The following is a 17,560-nucleotide window of genomic DNA, read 5'->3' as shown; positions in this document are numbered from 1 at the left end:
CCTCAAGCTATGAAAAATCCTGGAGGACCCACTCCTAAATTTAGATGTTTACTCTTTTTCTTCTCACAAAATTCACTTTTATCACACAGAATCCACATGAAACCAGTCTTCTACGTGTGTGTTTTGATCTCAAGTGATGAAAAAAAGCTGTCTATCAAAATACATTGCTGACGTTATTTTTGGTTAGTTATTCCATCTCAGAGGTGATGTGAAGATTTTTTTTCTAAAGCTAAAGTGCATCATTTGTATTCAGTCACATTTAAAAGCTTAACCACTATTTCTCAAATAACTCTCATCTCATCGGTCTCTGATGCCTAAACATTTCCTGTGACTGTTGTTCAGTTTGACCAATATTCTGACCAAAACATGTATCTCAATTTCAATTGGCTAAGGACAAAACTCAGTTTCCTTACCACTCTGGTCAGGCTGTGAGAAATAAAGGACAAGTGTTTCCCCGTGAGTTTTCTGCCAGTCAGCTCCTACTGACCTACTCTGGGGGTAAGGCAGCCCCCAGGGCACAAGCCCTGCACATGTGAGAGGCTGGCTTCCACGCACAAAATAAAAATGAAAGTTTGAAAAATTTTTTTTTCAAACTTCAAACATTTGGGTGGTGCATTTCAGGTGAAACTATTTTTTTTTTTTTTAAAGATTTTATTCATTTATTCATGAGAGACAGAGAGAGAGAGAGAGAGAGGCAGAGGGAGAAGCAGGCTCCCAAGGAGCAGAGAGCCCGATGCGGGACTCGATCCCAGGACCCTGGGATCATGACCTGAGCCGAAGGCAGACGCTTAACCATCTGAGCCACCCAGGCGCCCTTCAGGTGAAACTATTTACTGATACAGAATCTTTTCTTCCCAGAAACATCTTTTCTAGAAATTGTCATGAGCTGCCTCAACTTCACATTTTCATTTACTACATTCTTTGCACAAGTAACCTGTCTAGAAGAGCTTCTTCCCAAACGAGGTTTCGTTCTTTTGGTTTCAGATGTCCAAATTCAATTACAAGAATGTGAGGCAGAGAATTATTTTTCTAAAAGAAAAATTCTGAGAGGGAATGAAGAATCTGAGAGATTTCTACAAGAGGCTACGGAAGATGACTTGCTGGAATGATGGCCAGTACATTTATTCACATTTGTAGTTTTATTCCATTTGGCAAACTGAGTTGAATTGATGTCATCCAACCAATGGTGTGCTATAGGTGGCCCGCTTCAAAGGGCCACCTGCGCTCAATTCTTTCCAAGTTGGGAGTTTAGTGATAACACGTTGGCAGCCTGAAACTGACCACGGCGGGCATACTGACACCGTGGAAATGGGCAAATGCTACAAACCAGGCTTCCTCCGCCTCCCTGAGAGTTGGGTTTACCAGCACGCCACTGAATATAACAGTATCATGATGTTACTTAATATAAACATGGCATGAAAAAGCAAATAAGCATGAAAGGAAGGAAGGAAGACCGAAAAAAATAAAGGAAAATGGAAAAGGTCAGAAGAGACATTTGTTAAATGACATAGACTTATAAATATTTTTTAAGCTGATCCAGATGAATCAGATGTTGCCAACTGCACGGTCAGAGAAAGATGGTCGATATGCAGAGCCAGAAAAATCCCAAGGGGGTGTTTCTCTCCTCTGCAACTCCTGCAGGACCCAGAGGCTCTTGGCTGTGAGGACAGACCATATGCCTGCAGGCCCGCATGCACACACACCCCAACTCAGGAGACAAACATCAAAGGTCAGCGCGGGTTTGCACTGTTACCATAATAGGGCAGAGGGAACTGTGTGTGATTTCTGAGCTTCCTTCAAACTTAGAACACTGCACGGTTAAGTTCCGGTTTTTGGTGCTTTACCTGAGACCGAAAGGTACGAGCCATGTTCCCCATTTGTCTTTCTAGCTCTATGACACTCACCACAATCAAGAAGCTGTCGTAATTCTGCTGGGTTGCTGGAGCTCTGTGTTCTGTATAGAGTTGAACATTCCAGACCTAAGACACAAAACAGACTGAGCATGCAAAACACAGTTCTCTGGAGAACCTGTGAGCTTGCTACCAGAAAGACATTCCAGTTTCCATCCCGTATCTATTCTAGATGTGTACCAAATATTCTTGGAAGTGAAGTCCTACTATTAATCTTAGCTGGCATGTCAGTAATTTTGGCAAAGTCATCTGGCCACTACAGAGTGAGTTAATTATATTTATTAAATTATGGAGAATTTAATAGTTTCCATACAGTAAGTACATGTTAATAGTTAGAAATCACACCAAGGTTATTTCCCCACTACACGGCAACAAAGAGCTTATGTGTCTAGCACAAGTAGCAAGAAACGTATTTAATGAATGCCCAACAGACAACACCCATGAAATAAGAATATAACAAGGTAACAGAGCCCCTCTACTGGTCGATTACCTTTCTTTTCAATGGCTTCCACTAGCTTCACGAGAAGAGGCGGGGCAATGTCAGGAGGGGCAAACTGCTCGGCGAGATCTGGAAGGGCCAAAGCTGCAAATAAACAAAATCCTATGATTATGTTTAATTGGGGTAATCAAATGCATGAGACAACAAGGGAATTTAAATATAAAACAGTGTAGTTCTATCGGACACCGGCAAAGTCGGGCCTGAGCAAGACCGAGCCCCGTGCTGGGCCCTGCCCTTCAGAAGGCTCCTCTCTGGCCCTCTTCCAGCTGTGCCTCTTCCTGCACCTGAAGGTTTGGGGGCCCAGCGGACAGGCCTGCTTCTCCCCTGGGACACACTCTGAATACTTAGCTAGAATCCAGGAATTCCCTGCCCAACTGGCCTCTCGGGGCCTCTTACCCAGGGTCTATCCTCCCCAGAGCAGACCTCCCTTGGGGGGTGCCCCTGGGCCTGGGGCTGGGTGGGCAGGGCTCAGGGGAGGAGGACAGGGCAGAGCCCCTGCAGGGCAAAGCCAGGATGGGTGCATGGTCCACCCTCCCCACATCACCACAGGTGCTCTGGGCCAGAACCTGGAATCCAAGAAACCTAAATTCAACCCATTGCGAAAGAAAAACTGTCCAAGTAGGAGGATGGGACAGATTTTACTCAACTGTTCATTAACATGATCTATTGCTTTAAAATATTTAGACACAGGGCACTTGCAAATGATCACTGGCCCTGTGACATTCACTTTAAACCCCTGTGTACCTGCCACCCAAGCCTTTGTTTGCCGACATGCATTTTGGTCAATTAATATCTTAAGAAATGTGATGCTTTCACCAACGGTATTTCCATGCTTTCTCTCCGTGTTAACAACTGCAGTGATATAAGAAGAGACTAATTGGATGACACACAAATAATGGCCTTCAGCAGTACATTTATAACTGTAGTCTCACTCCAAAAATACCCAAAACCATTTTAAGTAAAAATATTCATCTCATAATACACCAGAAGAGGGAGCTAAATATATTCACCTCACTTTTCTCAAACTGCAAAATACACTTAAAGGATAGTCTATATGAAAATATCTACAGGTGCAACCTTTTCATTAGCCACCAACACATAACTTTTTCCCATTTAAGGTTTATTACTGTGCACTCTTATCTAGGAATAGACAGTTTATATAACTTAAGGAAGATTCAATATTTATACTTTTGTTTCAGTGAGATTTTAGTGGTACGATTCAAGGCATTTATTATGTTAGGCAGATTTCTAACGAAGCCCACCTTCCTAAGAGTCATCACAGAAGAAGAAATTCACAATATAAAAGTCAACCTCAGAGAATGAAGTATGATTTATGTCACTTTACAAGCCCTAAACCCCATGGTCTAAGAGCCTTTTAGACTGCAGTATGCCCTGGGAGAGACGGACACAAGTGATCTTGCCACCTAACCCAACTGGCCATTCAGGTCCCCAGGATAAAAGAAGAGCTAGGTGAGTGAAGAAAATCGCACAGCAGCACCGTCCACCAGAACTTTCTGTGATGATGGAAATGCTCTATTAGCTGTGCTATCCAAGAAAAGCGGTGACTGGCCCACTAGCCACATGTGGCTCCGGAGCAGGAGAAATGCAGCCACTGCAGCTGAGGAAAGGAATTGTCTTTTACTGATTTAAACTGAAACAGCGGTATGTGCTAGTGGCCATGGTATTAGACGAGATCAGGCGCGTTCAGGGTGGTATGGCCGTAGACGTGGCCATGGTATTAGAGCACACAGTCCCACAGCCTGGGCGAGGATGGATTTTGTCAAGAGCAAACAGAAGAGTCCTGAGTTGGGCTCTGTGCTACTAAGACCTCACCATAAAGCCATCCCTGGGGACAGAGCTTCTGGACATCGGGTTCATCAACATCTGAGCTCAGGGCATGAAAAGTCTGTCACAGCTTCCCAGGTGACTCTGTCCAACTGCAACATCACCGGAACACGTTATGGACTTCATAAAGGAAGCACAGACATGCCACTGACTTTCTAGACAGTCACGATGCAGAGAGCTGAGTGGGAACTCCACCTCCCGTGTTCCCCGTACCTGCCCGAGCCTATGGAGCACCTGGACAACTTGCTAGGAAGACAGATTCCCAGGTACGACCACAAATCCCCGGAATCAGAAAATCCAGGAATGGAGCTGATCATCTATTTTGGGTTAGTACTAAGTTTTAGGACATGCTATGATGATAAGCAAAGTCAGGTGGGTAACCCCCTGAAAAAAGAAACCAGCACCGACATCCCCCAAATCTCTAAATGTCATAACGTGAGTATATCTGAAAAGCACTGAAAATAAAAATGTCTTGCAAGTTTCATGTAGTCTTTTTCATTAAAAGCATTGTAAAATAAAAAAGGATAAAGTGTAAAATCAAAGGGCATACCATTTCATTTCCTCTGATAAACAATAAACTACTTCCTTTTGCCTCAGAAGATTATCAGCTCAGAAAAATGTCCTCCCCTATAAATGCCTTCTACACTGAACAAACTGACATGTATCATCCTATCAGCATATGTAACAGAGGAAAACAAAGGTAGAGAAACGGTGTAGAGAAATATTAATTAGAATTCACTGCAGTTTTCTCCTTAGCCTTCTCAAACTTACAGGTCTGACTTAGCACATGCCAAGATACAAAAAGCTAAAGATTAACTAGTAAATACACAATCCCACATGGCAACGCTCGTCCAACTGACATGCCCTGTTCCTCTGTGCCCGCCCTCAGAAATTACTCAGGCCTTTTTTTTTTTTAAATTAAAAAAAATCTTTAAAGTTGGCAACTGTAAATGGAATTACTTAATAAAGGTTTATCTCCTTCCAGAATCTTATCAACACCATCATTTCTGCAGGCAAATTTGAAAGTTAAATTAACTGATAATTAAAGATTTCACCTAATTGCGATTGAAATATGCACCCAGCAGTTGTTTTATGACTGGGTTGGCAAATACTACATAGAAAAGGGTTTCCATCTCTCTATTTGTTCCCTTTGACTTGAAGAAAAAAGAAAAAAAGTAAAACCTTCTTTCTTTAGTCCTTTCAATGTTTGTGGCAAAAAATGGTAGTTTACCTTCAGTATCCTGAGCTACAATATATCATGTGTTTCACTCAAAAAACGGTTACGTCAAGGGGCACCTGGGTGGCTCAGCTGGTTAAGTGTCCAACTCTTGATCTCAGGGCTGTACGATCGAGCCCCACCTCAGGCTCTGCACTGGGCGTGGAGCCTACTTGGGATTCATATTCTCTCTCTCTCTCTCCCTCTGTGCTCCCCCCACCCTGTTCTCTCTAAAAAAATAAAAAATAAAAAAACGAACTGTTACATCGAGTGTTGGAAAAGCACTGTGATAGCCATCAGGAACCTACAGCAATGCTGGGACTTTTCTCAGAGCACGCCAGAATACAAAGAAGAAAGCTAGATGTACATCAAGAGGGTAAAGGTACTCTTCCTGTAACAGGTCTAGTGAATTTCCCACTAAGTTTTTAATACTGATAAAAGCTGTATTACTCAAATGCCTGAATCATTACAGCTGATTAAGGTTTTGCCATGGGAGTTTTTTAAAAGAGAAATTTTATAAGGAGAAACCTTATTTTTTAAATAACAATTCAGGGAGTTCCTATTCTCTAGTACAAAATCTGTGATTCAATTCATTTCCCCTTTCAAATATTTAAACATAGGGAATATGAAGCCCTACCCAAGAAGTCTTTTTTTTTTTTTTAAAGATTTTATTTATTCATTTGACAGAGAGAGAGAATACAAGCAGGGGGAGCGGGAGAGGGAGAAGCAGGCTTCCGGCTGAGCAGGGAGCCCGATGCAGGGCTCGATCCCAGAACCCTGAGACCATGACCTGAGCTGAAGGCAGACGCTTAACGACTGAGCCACCCAGGTGCCTCCCCCCACCCAAGAAGTCTTTAAAGTTCACATTTTCTACTTCAGGCAACAGGATCAACCGACATCAAAAATCTAAAAAATATTCTAAAGCAAAATATTAATTATTTCAACAATCCTAAAATCAACTATTCCTCTAATTTTATTAAGTATACAGGCCAATATTTCCTTTTCCATTACATCCCATTTCAAGAAATTCCAACAGGAAATTGCGATTGCTAGGCAACTACCACATTTGGCAAGTTGCTCTCTGAAAGGTCCATGATAAAGCACCCATATCATATACTTCAATAAACTAGAACAGTGGAAGTAAAAAAAAAAATACAGGATATACAGATCGTACATGATGGCTATCAAACAAAACACAAAATGACACAGCATGTTCCTAATGAAGTTTATATATAAATTCTTACTGGGGTTTCATCTTCCAGACAAATTTTTATACCTGAAGAAGGAACGCTTTTTGGCTTTGAAGCCTGCTGTAGCCAGTGTGTATGTCTGCAGAGCCAAGTCCACTCTTAAGAACTTGGACGAATACACAGATCTGCTGACTATAGTCCCAACACCAATTTTTGTTATTTTTTTAAAAAATTTATTTATTTTAGAGAGAGAGAGAGGAGGGACAGAGGGAGAGGGAGAAGGAGAGAAGCAGACTCCCCACTAAGCCCAGAGCCCGAGATGAGCCTGGTCCCACGACCCTGAGATCATGACCTGAGCTGAAATCAAGAGTTGGACACTTAACCGACTGAGCCACCCAGGTGCCCCAGTCCAACACCAGTTTTTGACGTAGTGGGATCAGTTTTCATCAAAAGAAATCAGTATTCCTTAGGGAGAAAGAAGACAAGAAGGGTCTAGAGGTGGTGAAGCCAAGACATATATTGCTTCAAAAGAGGAACCAGTCTTCAACACTGAAAGGAACACCAATGAATTCGGTGTCCCTGGTTGCAGAAAGAATTTTCGATGACACATCAGATGCTGCGTTTTCCATGAGTTCTACTTTTCTACCTTAACCCTGGTGACAAGCAATCACACGGAACAGGAGAGAGCCTTCTCTCCAAACTCAGACCCTTCCCAAACCACGAACACGGACAGGCCTGAACAGTCCCTGGGCACCAGTGGTGTGTGGGAGACAGTGGGATTCCTCACATTAAACCGTGCCAACACCATTACAAAGTGCAAGATGAAACCAGCACACAGCTGCACCTTTTGGAGGCGGTCTCCATAAAAAAAGATATTTCAGAGTCAGTGCCTGGCAGGGATGAATGGAAAGTTTAAGCTGAAATTCTGGGACTCCAGAGATGGCCCAAGCCAAGTATTTCATTACTGATGGAAGTAGCTTGGAAGTACATGAAAAACTGCCACTTACCTTTTAAAATGTCATACAAATACACAGAAAAGAAAGTGTATGCCAGGCGTGGGTCAATATTAAATCAAGATGTTTGTTGATTAGCTGTTGCTGAATCAAAACTTTTATTTCTGTCTGAAACAACCCCTCTCATTATTTCAAATGAAAAATGTACATTCTGGTAGGCAGAAATCTAACAAATCCCAGTAACTGTCTGAAATAAACTGTATAAGCAGATTCTTACCTATGTCCATAATGGTTAATTATCCTGACATTTAAACGTCTTAAGCTCTCCTGGCAAAACCCCAACAAATGCTGGCTAAGACGGTATAGCTAAAAAACTAAAACAAAGCCAAAAACCAGGACGGGTTTGGAACACATTTGTTCAATCAGCAGTAGTGCAATTACTAAAAGCACACGTTTAAAGCCAAAGAGACCTGGGATTTAATCTTGGTTTTGCTACGTACTGAGTGTATTCTTGGACATGTTAATTAACTTGAACCTCAGTTTCTCCATCTGTAAAATGGGAATAAATTATGAATGCAATAAGGATTAAGTGAATAATACAGATCAACACGGTAGGCATGGTGCCCAGTATGGAGAATGCACAAACTAATGGGTAACTGTTATGAATTTACAATTATTTATGTAATCTTTTTCACTATTATAGAGTTTTAATTGTAATGGCAAATTTTAAGACCAGAAAGTATTATAATGGAGACAGAAAGAATTTTCAATACTTTATTTTTTAGACATTTATTTATTTATTTGAGAGATAACATGAGCCGGCGGGGGGGTGGGGAGAAACAGAGGGAGAGGGAGAAGCAGATTCCCCACCGAGCAGGGAACCCAATGCCAGGCTGTATCCCAGGATGCTGGGATCATGACCTGAGCCAAAGGCAGATGCTTAACCGACTGAGCCACCCAGGCGCCCCTCAATACATTTTTTAAGCTGGTACGCCAGAAGCATTTTGAGAGGGCACACATTTCCATCTTACCTTTCATTGTAACATATAAACACAATTATCTTTTCACAAGTCACACCTAAAATATAAAGGTATATTTATAAAGACTAATCTGAGTTATTTACTTCAGTTTTCTGAACGTGAAAGAAAAATGAAATTGGAATGATACTGAACTTGGTGGAAACAAGGACTTTTTTTTGAGAAGGGAGGAGAAAAAAGTATGGGCAAAAAAAAAAAAGGAGTAGAGTCCATGTGGAAATAAATCTTCAGCTGTAACTACATGATTTTCAGAGATAACTAGTCAGAGGGAATTAAAAGACCTGTCAACAGACTTAGCTAGGAAGTTTGCAAATCTTTTCAGACACCCTAAACTAATTAGTCTTTAATATCTTTATCTTCTCCCACTTATCCCTTCTGCTCCACAGCTTAAAAACAACTGAAAGGGATCTGAGATCTCTGCCCATTTAGTTTTACTTCTAGACCACAGCCCAGTATAGGAAACAAACAGCAGGCAAAGATCTTATTAAACATATGCAGACATTACAGCTTTGCTTTGGATGGCCTTAGCTAGAACCTCAGAGTTGAAAGATCACTGACGTGAGAGATTATACTTAATCTTTGACAGGCTAGCCCAATTAATTGTGATTGTTACCATCCAAACTGGAGTCCGATCTAAAGATTACAATTTACAGCATACAGCAAAAAAAATTAAAATGCTGGGCAGGAGGAAAGTGAATAAGAAAGAGACTCTCCTTTCGCACCCCAGGAAATAATGTATAGGTGAGTCCCTGGGACCCCGGGAGCTAACAATTTTTAAGGGAAGTGGGTCTTTGGGTCTGTTGGCTTAGAAAGATTTCATACGAAGTATGACTGAAAAGCCCCAAAAGGGAAGGAAAGAAGAGAAAAATCACGGGACACACCACAGTGGGTGCCTGACCATTTGTTGAATGAATATTGCTGAATGTGCACTAGGAGCCACAACCCCACACAAAGACATGCTTTCATTTTTTATTCCTAGCAGTCCAAAGACTTACCGTCCTTATTATCCTGACTCAAAAGGCGAGAAAGTCGAGCCTTACAGAAATTAAGTCATTTGGTCAAGGTCGCAAGGCTTATAAACAGTGCCCTGAAGCTGGGCTTGGACCTGTTTTTCCTCCCCCTGAGCCGACAAGTTAAGCCCCAGTAAGGAAAGAAACCCGTGAGAAGTTTGCCAGAACTTCCTGCCACGTCTCCCTAATGTAAAGGGGAATGATGACAATGGTGTTGCACAACACACAGATATTGGAGGCTTGACCCCACCAGTGCGCAGCCACAGTACTTCCGGGCACGCTCACGTGAAGCTACCTTCGTAACACTCGTTTCTGCATTTCCCCCGTATAAGCAAGGCAGCACCAAGTTCCTCACGATCAAATCCTCTCTCATGCAGATCATTAACACCATAGAGAGAAAGCGAGGGGAGCCCCTCCGTAGGAGAGGGAGGCAGGGGCTCCAGGTGAACCCCAAGGAGGCACTCACTCTCTCCCACTGCTCTCTGATAATAGATTTCACAGTCAAACATACAAAAATAACACATTAAAAATGTTTCAGAGTAATAAAGCAGGATCTTCCCATGTAACCCGAGAAGCCCCCGTCTCTCAAGAATTAAAGATCCACTGACCAGGAGGGCAGAGAAGTGAGAGAAACTGGAAAGACATTACTGGTGCAATGAGAGAGACCTGAAGAAACATCTTGATCTCGGCTGGACCCTCACTACCCGCGTGACAGCAGGACGCTGGTGGACCCAGAGCAAGTGCCAGGATTGGAAGGGACTGCCAAAGAGGCAGATTCGCCCAGCTGGGCGGGCCCAGCTTCTTCACAAAGCCTGGATGGAAATCAGAGAACAGAACCCCCAGATTCCATTCTAATAAGTACAGAGAGGGCAGGGCTGTTTCGCTGACATTTTAAAACAAACCCACAAGTTGAAGGAATTGTACAGTGAATGCCCAAACATTCTCATCCTAGATTCTATAAGCAATGTTTACCTGTTTCATTACCTATGGATCCATCAATCCATCTTACTTTTGGTGATGCATTTCAAAGTAGGCTGCAGAAATCGGTTGCTGCAGACTCAACCGCTTCGTGCACCCTCTCCCCCCATCCCTAAGATGAAGCTTAAACTACACCATTATGACAGTATTTGGAGACAGGATTTTTGAGAGATAACTAAGTTAAACTGAGGTCATGCGGGTGGGGCCGTCTCAGTCCTTCTCAGACTCTAGAAACCTTCCCCTTTCTCTCTCTGCCACATGAGCGCAGGGAGAGAGGGCACCTGTGTGTAAGGCAGGAAACAGCCCTCACTAGAACCCAACCACGCTGGCTCCCAGACCCCGGACGCCCAGCCACCTGAACTGGGATGAATAAATGTCTGCTGTTTAAGCCACTCAGCCTACGGTATTGTGTCATAGCAGCCCAAGGTGACCAAAACATCAATACACTCCACTCAAAGAAAGCAAAGGAACTGCAAGTCTAGAACAAAAATCAATGTCAAATACAACTCTACAGGGATTTAGTAAACACCTTCTGTGTGTCAGAATATTCACAAGGGCAGTGCTTTCTAAATTTTACTGTGCATATTAATAACCCTATTGGGATCTGGGGGGGGCTACAGGATTCGGCCATTTCCAACAAGCTCCCAGGGGAGGCCCATGCTGTTGGTCCTCGGAACACACTCTGAGTAGCACAGGCTGAGGATGAGCCCACCGGTCCCAGAAAGAAAATCCGGATCACTGTGGGAGAGAGAATCCCAATGGATAACCAGCATACTTCGTACTTGTTGCTGAAATGCCCTGAGCTCCAAGGGCTCATCTTACACCAGATCCCAGGAGCCCAGCATTTAAACATGTGTCCTGCAGATGACGGGACTGACTCGGAGGGTCAGGCTATCACATCTAATCAGCTCTGATATCATGCCTAGCTAGAAACCGAAAGACTGAGCTCACGGGTAGAGGCTCTGCAGCCCCGTGCACCTGTGTACGGCTGCGTGTGGGGAGAGGGGTCCCCTGGGTCACAGCTCGTTAACGTCCCACAGTTAAGTTGAGGCTGACGACTAGCACCCAGTCCCCCTGACATCCACAACAAAGCTTTTCCCAACTGGCCACATTCAAGAGGACACAGCTGTTGACATTGTGCTAGGAAGAGAGGAACAGAAAATATTACTACCCTACCGCGAGGACCACCACCACTCCCGCCTGCACGAAGCTGCTACTTCTGCTGCAGTCCTCACATGCTCAACACTTAGCGCTGGGAACCGTGCTCAGTGCTTCGTGTGCCTGATCTCCATTCATCTGGGCAGCCTTGTGACAGATCCCAATTGTCTCCATTTTACAGATAAGGAAACTGAGGCTAAGAAGGGTTAAGCACATTAGCCAAAGTCGTGCCAGCAGTAAGTGGGAAAGGAATGATTGTATAGAACAGACCAACTTCAAAGCCAGCAGTAACCGCTCCATGAACCTCGGGTGCCTCCTCAGACAGATGCACCGCAGGACTCCACCCCGGGCGGGGGGCGGGGGGCAGGGGGTGCTTACAAAAGCCATGAGACATGATAAAGATGGAAAAGCATGCGGCAAGAAGAGACGCCCCCAGTGACAACCCTTAGTGACAAGAGGTGCTTTTGTTCAATGTGAGCTCGGGCTGGCAGGCCAGCTTCTCGCCGTCACCTCTGCTTTATCAGGACTGAACCCCTTGCCAGTACACTCAGCCAGGCTAAATATTTTGAGGACAGCATTTATTAAATATTTTCTCATAAGGCTAAACTAAGCACATTCTTCCCCAAGGATGTAATGGGTTTTATTCAGCTAAATATAGTTGGCTAGCTTACCACTTTCAGCAAGGTACAGATGGACTATTCTAGTTAATCATCAGGTGGGGAAAGAGCCCAGCCAATAATTGACAAATGCATATATGCTGTAACGTCTATTACAAAGGATCCCAGAATGAAATCTTAATAAGATACACTTAATAGGTATATGAAAAGAGTTAAAGTGCTCATGATCAGAGAGGGAGAGAAAAGGAAAAGGATGACCTCTCTATGGGATTGGGAAGAAAAAGAAAATAAAGCAAAAAAAGACAAGGGGCCAGAAAATAATGAACAGAAAATTCCCCATCAGCGACTGCAGAAAAATTACATTAAAAAATGGGTAGTCAGATTTTTTCAACAAAAAACTTTTTAAAAAAATCACTGATATATGAAACTAAACTATCCATTTACAATAAAGCCATTGTTAGCAATTGCTAGCAATTTTAAGATAAAAGTACACACAACCCTTAATAATTGTGTGAGGAATCAGAATAAAAAAATAAAAATGAAGCAATATGCTCTCACTACCTCAGACAAATGTGATTAATTCTGGGGGACTATTAAGTTTCCCTATCTCACAATATACTATGATCACTGGTGAAATGAGCAAGAGATCATTCACCTCTCAGCTATAGAAATTCATAGACTTATACTGGTTGCAAGTTTCCTTTTAAGGATACCAATTTTAGAAGGGTCAATTTGGGCAGCAGTTGGACCCTATCATTAAAATCTCAAAAAAGCCAGGGTAATACATAGTACTACTATGCCATAGACACTTACTTTTGCCAGACCCATCTACCTTGTTTTAAATATACAGGAGGCTCTACAGATAGAACAAAAAGCAAAATATAAAACACATGTCAATTACAGAAAGAAGCCTGACTGTGTTCCCACAAAGATTCTCAGAAATAAGCTAAAAAAAAACACCATATAGATGGGTGATATCTGAGGAGTGGGTGTATTTTATAATTGCTTAAAAGTCAGCAGGGGAAATGTGGCTACGTCAAATAAGCTAGAGCAAAGCGGTCAAAGAAGAGGAGTGAAGTCAGAAATTAAGCTGGACCCAGAAACGGAACTATTCAATCAGTAATTGCAACCAACATTTGAGATTCTTGGTAGACAATACTCTACCAGTTTGCAGATTTCACACTGCTAAAACTTGCCCAGCGTAAGTGGGGATGGTCAGGACAGTGTGGGTCGCCTACCATGGAATCGACTGTGATGCTATTCATGAGAAAGTGTCCCTGGGGGACGCCTCAGAGGTGGAAGCCATCGCTGACCACCGCGTGTGTGCGTCCTCGCATTCTGGTCTCAGAGCCACCTCGGCCCTAGCAACGGGGACAGCCTGCGCTCTCTCTCCCCTGCACCACTCCGGCCTTCGGGTGAAAGGGAAGTGATAGGGCCTGAACCACGGGAGGGACTTTTGTACATTTTGTTCTATCAGATTAGGCCTCAGTAACTTCATGAATTATGAGCTGTCAACTTCTTTTTCATCTGCTATAGAATATGCTTCTTAGAAACTGGGGCTATAAATAAAACAACAGATGTTTTTTGCTGGCTTCAACAGGAGCTTGGGTCATTTTTTTTTTAAAAGGGGCTAGAAGTTAAGTGAATTAATCCAAGAAGATGTACTAGGTTTCCCCCTGTTGGTCACTTTTTGCATTATTCCACTGAAGTCACAGATTGGTTTTACTCCATAAAATACCCTTTGGGGCCACTGTATGTAACCTACTGAAGAAACTAGAAAGGACTTTATAAACACACTGCATCCTTTCTGTGACTTCTATTTAAAAACAACAACAACAACAACAAAAAACTATTAAATGCCTTACGTATGCTTGTTACTGGATGACACCAAAAACAACTGAAAAGCCACTCTAGGGGCGCCTGGGTGGCTCAGTTGTTAAGCGTCTGCCTTCAGCTCAGGTCATGATCCCAGCGTCCTGGAATTGAGCCCGCATCGGGCTCCCTGCTCAGTGGGGAGCCTGCTCCTTCCTCTCCCTCTGCCCTCAACTTGTGCTCTCTCACTCTCTTTCTCTCTCATGCTGTCTCAAATAAATAAAATCTTTAAAAAAAGAAAGAAAGAAAGAAAGAGAGAAAGAAAAAAAAAAGCCACTGTAGGGTGGCAGACAAGAGGTGAGGACATGAGTTCTAGTTGGCTCTGTCAGTGACAGGTTGGGAACTCTGAGGAAAACAATCTCTGGGCCTTCACCTGACTATCAGTGATACAATAAGGTTTAGCTAAATAATTCTAAAATAACTTTTAGTTCTTAAAATCTGTAATTGGAAGACAAAAGTCAAGGAAATCATAGGGCCAACATAAAACCACTGAATTACATTTCAACATGAATTACTTTAAAAATAACTCTATTCTCTTTAGCCATTATGTTGTTGCACTGCATAGTTGACAAAAATGACAGGAAAGCACCCAGGAGAGGGCTGGCAAAAAAAGTTCCTTCAAATAAGGGAGGGGTGGGTGGGAAAGAATCAATTAAATGAATTCAAAGAAAGCAAAAATGGCAAAATTTAATTATATTTCATTGGGCTTACCTTAACCTATAATTTCTGAGGAGGGGTGGGGAAGCTTTTTTGAGGTCAGCTTTTCAAGTGAGATATGAACTTTCACTTTGTCGGCAGGAACACATTCAAAAGAACTAAAACATTTCTCCAATTTCTGTCTGTATGTGGATCTAACAGAAGACAACTTACTGTATGTTCTTAAATGTATTCCGAAGTCATGACTGCTACAAATCAGAGAATGCAGTTTCTACTCAGTTTCTATAGATCACGATTTGTAGGAATGGGGATGGAGACCAAGAAATTGAAAGCAACATAAAAGTCAGGCCAAGGGAAGGAAGGAGGGAGAGCGAAAGGCGAGCAGTCCCTGGCCTAGATACTGCTTGAGTCACTTGGCTTACTTCCATGAGTCACGCTAAGAGCCTTGTAAAGGACATCAGTCTTATCTTGTGTGTGGGAAAGACTGAGAGGTTAGGTGACAACAACAAGATCACTTGATCAATGTCTGGCAGAGCAGACACCAACAGCCCACCTCCGTCTGAGTCTAAGGGCCTGCTCTTTCCACTTCACCTTTGATCTCTCCTAGTAGTCATTTCTCCTGCTCTCCTTCTCCTGAGTTTCTGAATTAAGTTGCTTGTAAATGCAGCCCCTTTTAGCATTTTGATATTTCTGACCAACACGTGCTGGGCTCTAAGAGATAGGAGGGGGGGGTCTGTGCAAAAGTGGCTCACGATCCACGCAGTCAGTGAGTACAAATGTCTGTGATTAAACAGGTAAAGGGGTTAGTAAGAAGTAATGATACTCACAGGAAAGGGCTCTGTTCCCCCAAACCTAGATCTTTGTAAGTTTATCCATTTCTTTCTGAGGGGACTTGGCCTTCAGTCATTCGCAAAATGACACCTTCTCAAACATATAGTATGATTAAACAATCCCAAATCAAACAAGATCGAAATACGCCAAGGGCTGCCCTTCACCTCTGAGGCTCTTGTTACCAAGATGCTAATAATAATGGCTAACACTTATGATGCCTTTACTATGTGTCAGGTACTGTGCTAAGTTGCTTTACTGAAATTATCCCCTTATGGGGCAGGTTCTATCATCATCTCCATTTTACAGAGGGGAACTGAGGCTCAGAGATGGTAAGTGTTTTGTCCAGGCTCACACAGCTGTACCAGTCAGAGCCAGGATCTAGTTTAGACATAAAGGTTGCTCCCCTCCAAGGGATCCTTATTTACTAATGGATGTTATCTCACCGAGTTCCTTTAGGGCACATAGTTTCCTTAAAGATTTCATCTGTTTTTGATACAGTCCAGTCCACTACCCCGGCAGCTGGGACCGCCTAGAGCCAGACAACAAAGTTAGAAAGAGTAGAGTTCTCTAGGTCAAGAACAGATGTGGAAAGTCGAGAGCTCAAGAACAGCCACTCTGCTCCCTGACTGGCCCATTTCTCTAGTTGATGTCTTTTTCCAATTCTATGATGTTCTACAAGATGTTGAGCGTATCTGGTCTATGCCTGCTAAGTGAGGGCAGAACTTGCCAGTCATGGTTACAACCCACCCTCTCAAAAAATCTTTGAAAACCACAGTGTGATACCAACCATTTCCACGGTCCTGTGTTCTACCAGATGATCATTCACTTTGGAAGAAATGACACAGATACACATGAATAAGAAACCCACCAGAATTGATGGAAACAGTCGCCAAGTAGAATGTATACCAGAATTTCAGAGATAGAATGACTTTTAATACTCTGTAACGATGGGGTCCGAATATAACCCATACATATAATTTAAAATTTTCTAGTAACCACATTTGGGTAAAAATAAACAGGAGAAAATTTAATCTTTAATTTAACTCTATTTATCCAAAATACAACCATTTCAACATATAATCAATACAGAAGTTATCAATGGGATAGTTTACATTCTTTATTTCCTCTTTTACCCTCCCAGCACATCTCCATTCAGATGAGCCACATTTCAACGGCGCAGCGTGACTGTGACATGTGACTGGGGGATCTGTACTGGGCAGCGCAGACCCAGGAGACACGGCCTTCAGTTCTGCTCAGCGTGCACAGTCTGCTGACCGCAGCTGACAAAAGCGCCATTATCAGGAAAGGCTGTTACAGTCCAGCTAGTGAGTGAGACAATCTACGGTCTGCTTAGGTTCACATCTTGACAGTACGAGCCCCAATGTCATTTATACGATTAGTGATCATTAACATGTCCAATATTGGCTACAAGACAAATGACCATAAAAGGGGTGGAGGGGTAGTGACGTCTACTGAGTCTTCTAGAGGCGGAAGGAGCTTGGAGCCTGAGGATGCTTTCTTTCTGCTAAGATGGTCCAAGGCTGTGTATTTTTAAAGCCCCACACCTTCAAATTCAAGGTCTTGAATATGCCCCTCTTTCCAAAACATGCCATTAATGAATCCATTCTTATGAAAACTTGGACACTCTTTTTGCTCAACTGTGTTGGTAACAATATTAAGTGAATTTTGGGCTTCAAACTCCTGCTACAAAGGCAACATGACAAAGGGCTGTAGATAAGGTGGGAGCAATGTCAGTGATATCTCGTTCGTTAAATATTCTCTCTCCT

At 42.8% G+C, this 17,560-nt stretch overlaps 1 protein-coding gene across 2 annotated transcripts in view; it reads right to left on the bottom strand.

The window, feature by feature from the left end:
• PIK3R1 (phosphoinositide-3-kinase regulatory subunit 1) overlaps nt 1-17,560 on the bottom strand; it is an 84,154-nt gene that overhangs the window by 25,103 nt on the left and 41,491 nt on the right. For both annotated transcript variants that reach the window (XM_045895889.3, XM_045895899.3), the window contains 2 exons: nt 2,401-2,493; nt 1,905-1,979 (listed from right to left, as the gene is read on the bottom strand). In XM_045895889.3, the coding sequence (XP_045751845.2) occupies nt 1,905-1,979; nt 2,401-2,493 (168 nt within the window). The remainder of the gene's footprint in view (nt 1-1,904; nt 1,980-2,400; nt 2,494-17,560) is intronic.

The sequence above is a fragment of the Mirounga angustirostris genome, unplaced genomic scaffold (assembly GCF_029215605.1).
Source record: "Mirounga angustirostris isolate CCGP_5_RB_7025 unplaced genomic scaffold, mMirAng1.0.hap1 SCAF_7, whole genome shotgun sequence".
Classification (NCBI taxonomy): Eukaryota; Metazoa; Chordata; class Mammalia; order Carnivora; family Phocidae; genus Mirounga; species Mirounga angustirostris.
The sequence above is the reverse complement of the archived record's forward strand: the minus strand, read 5'-3'. Positions and strand labels throughout refer to the sequence as shown.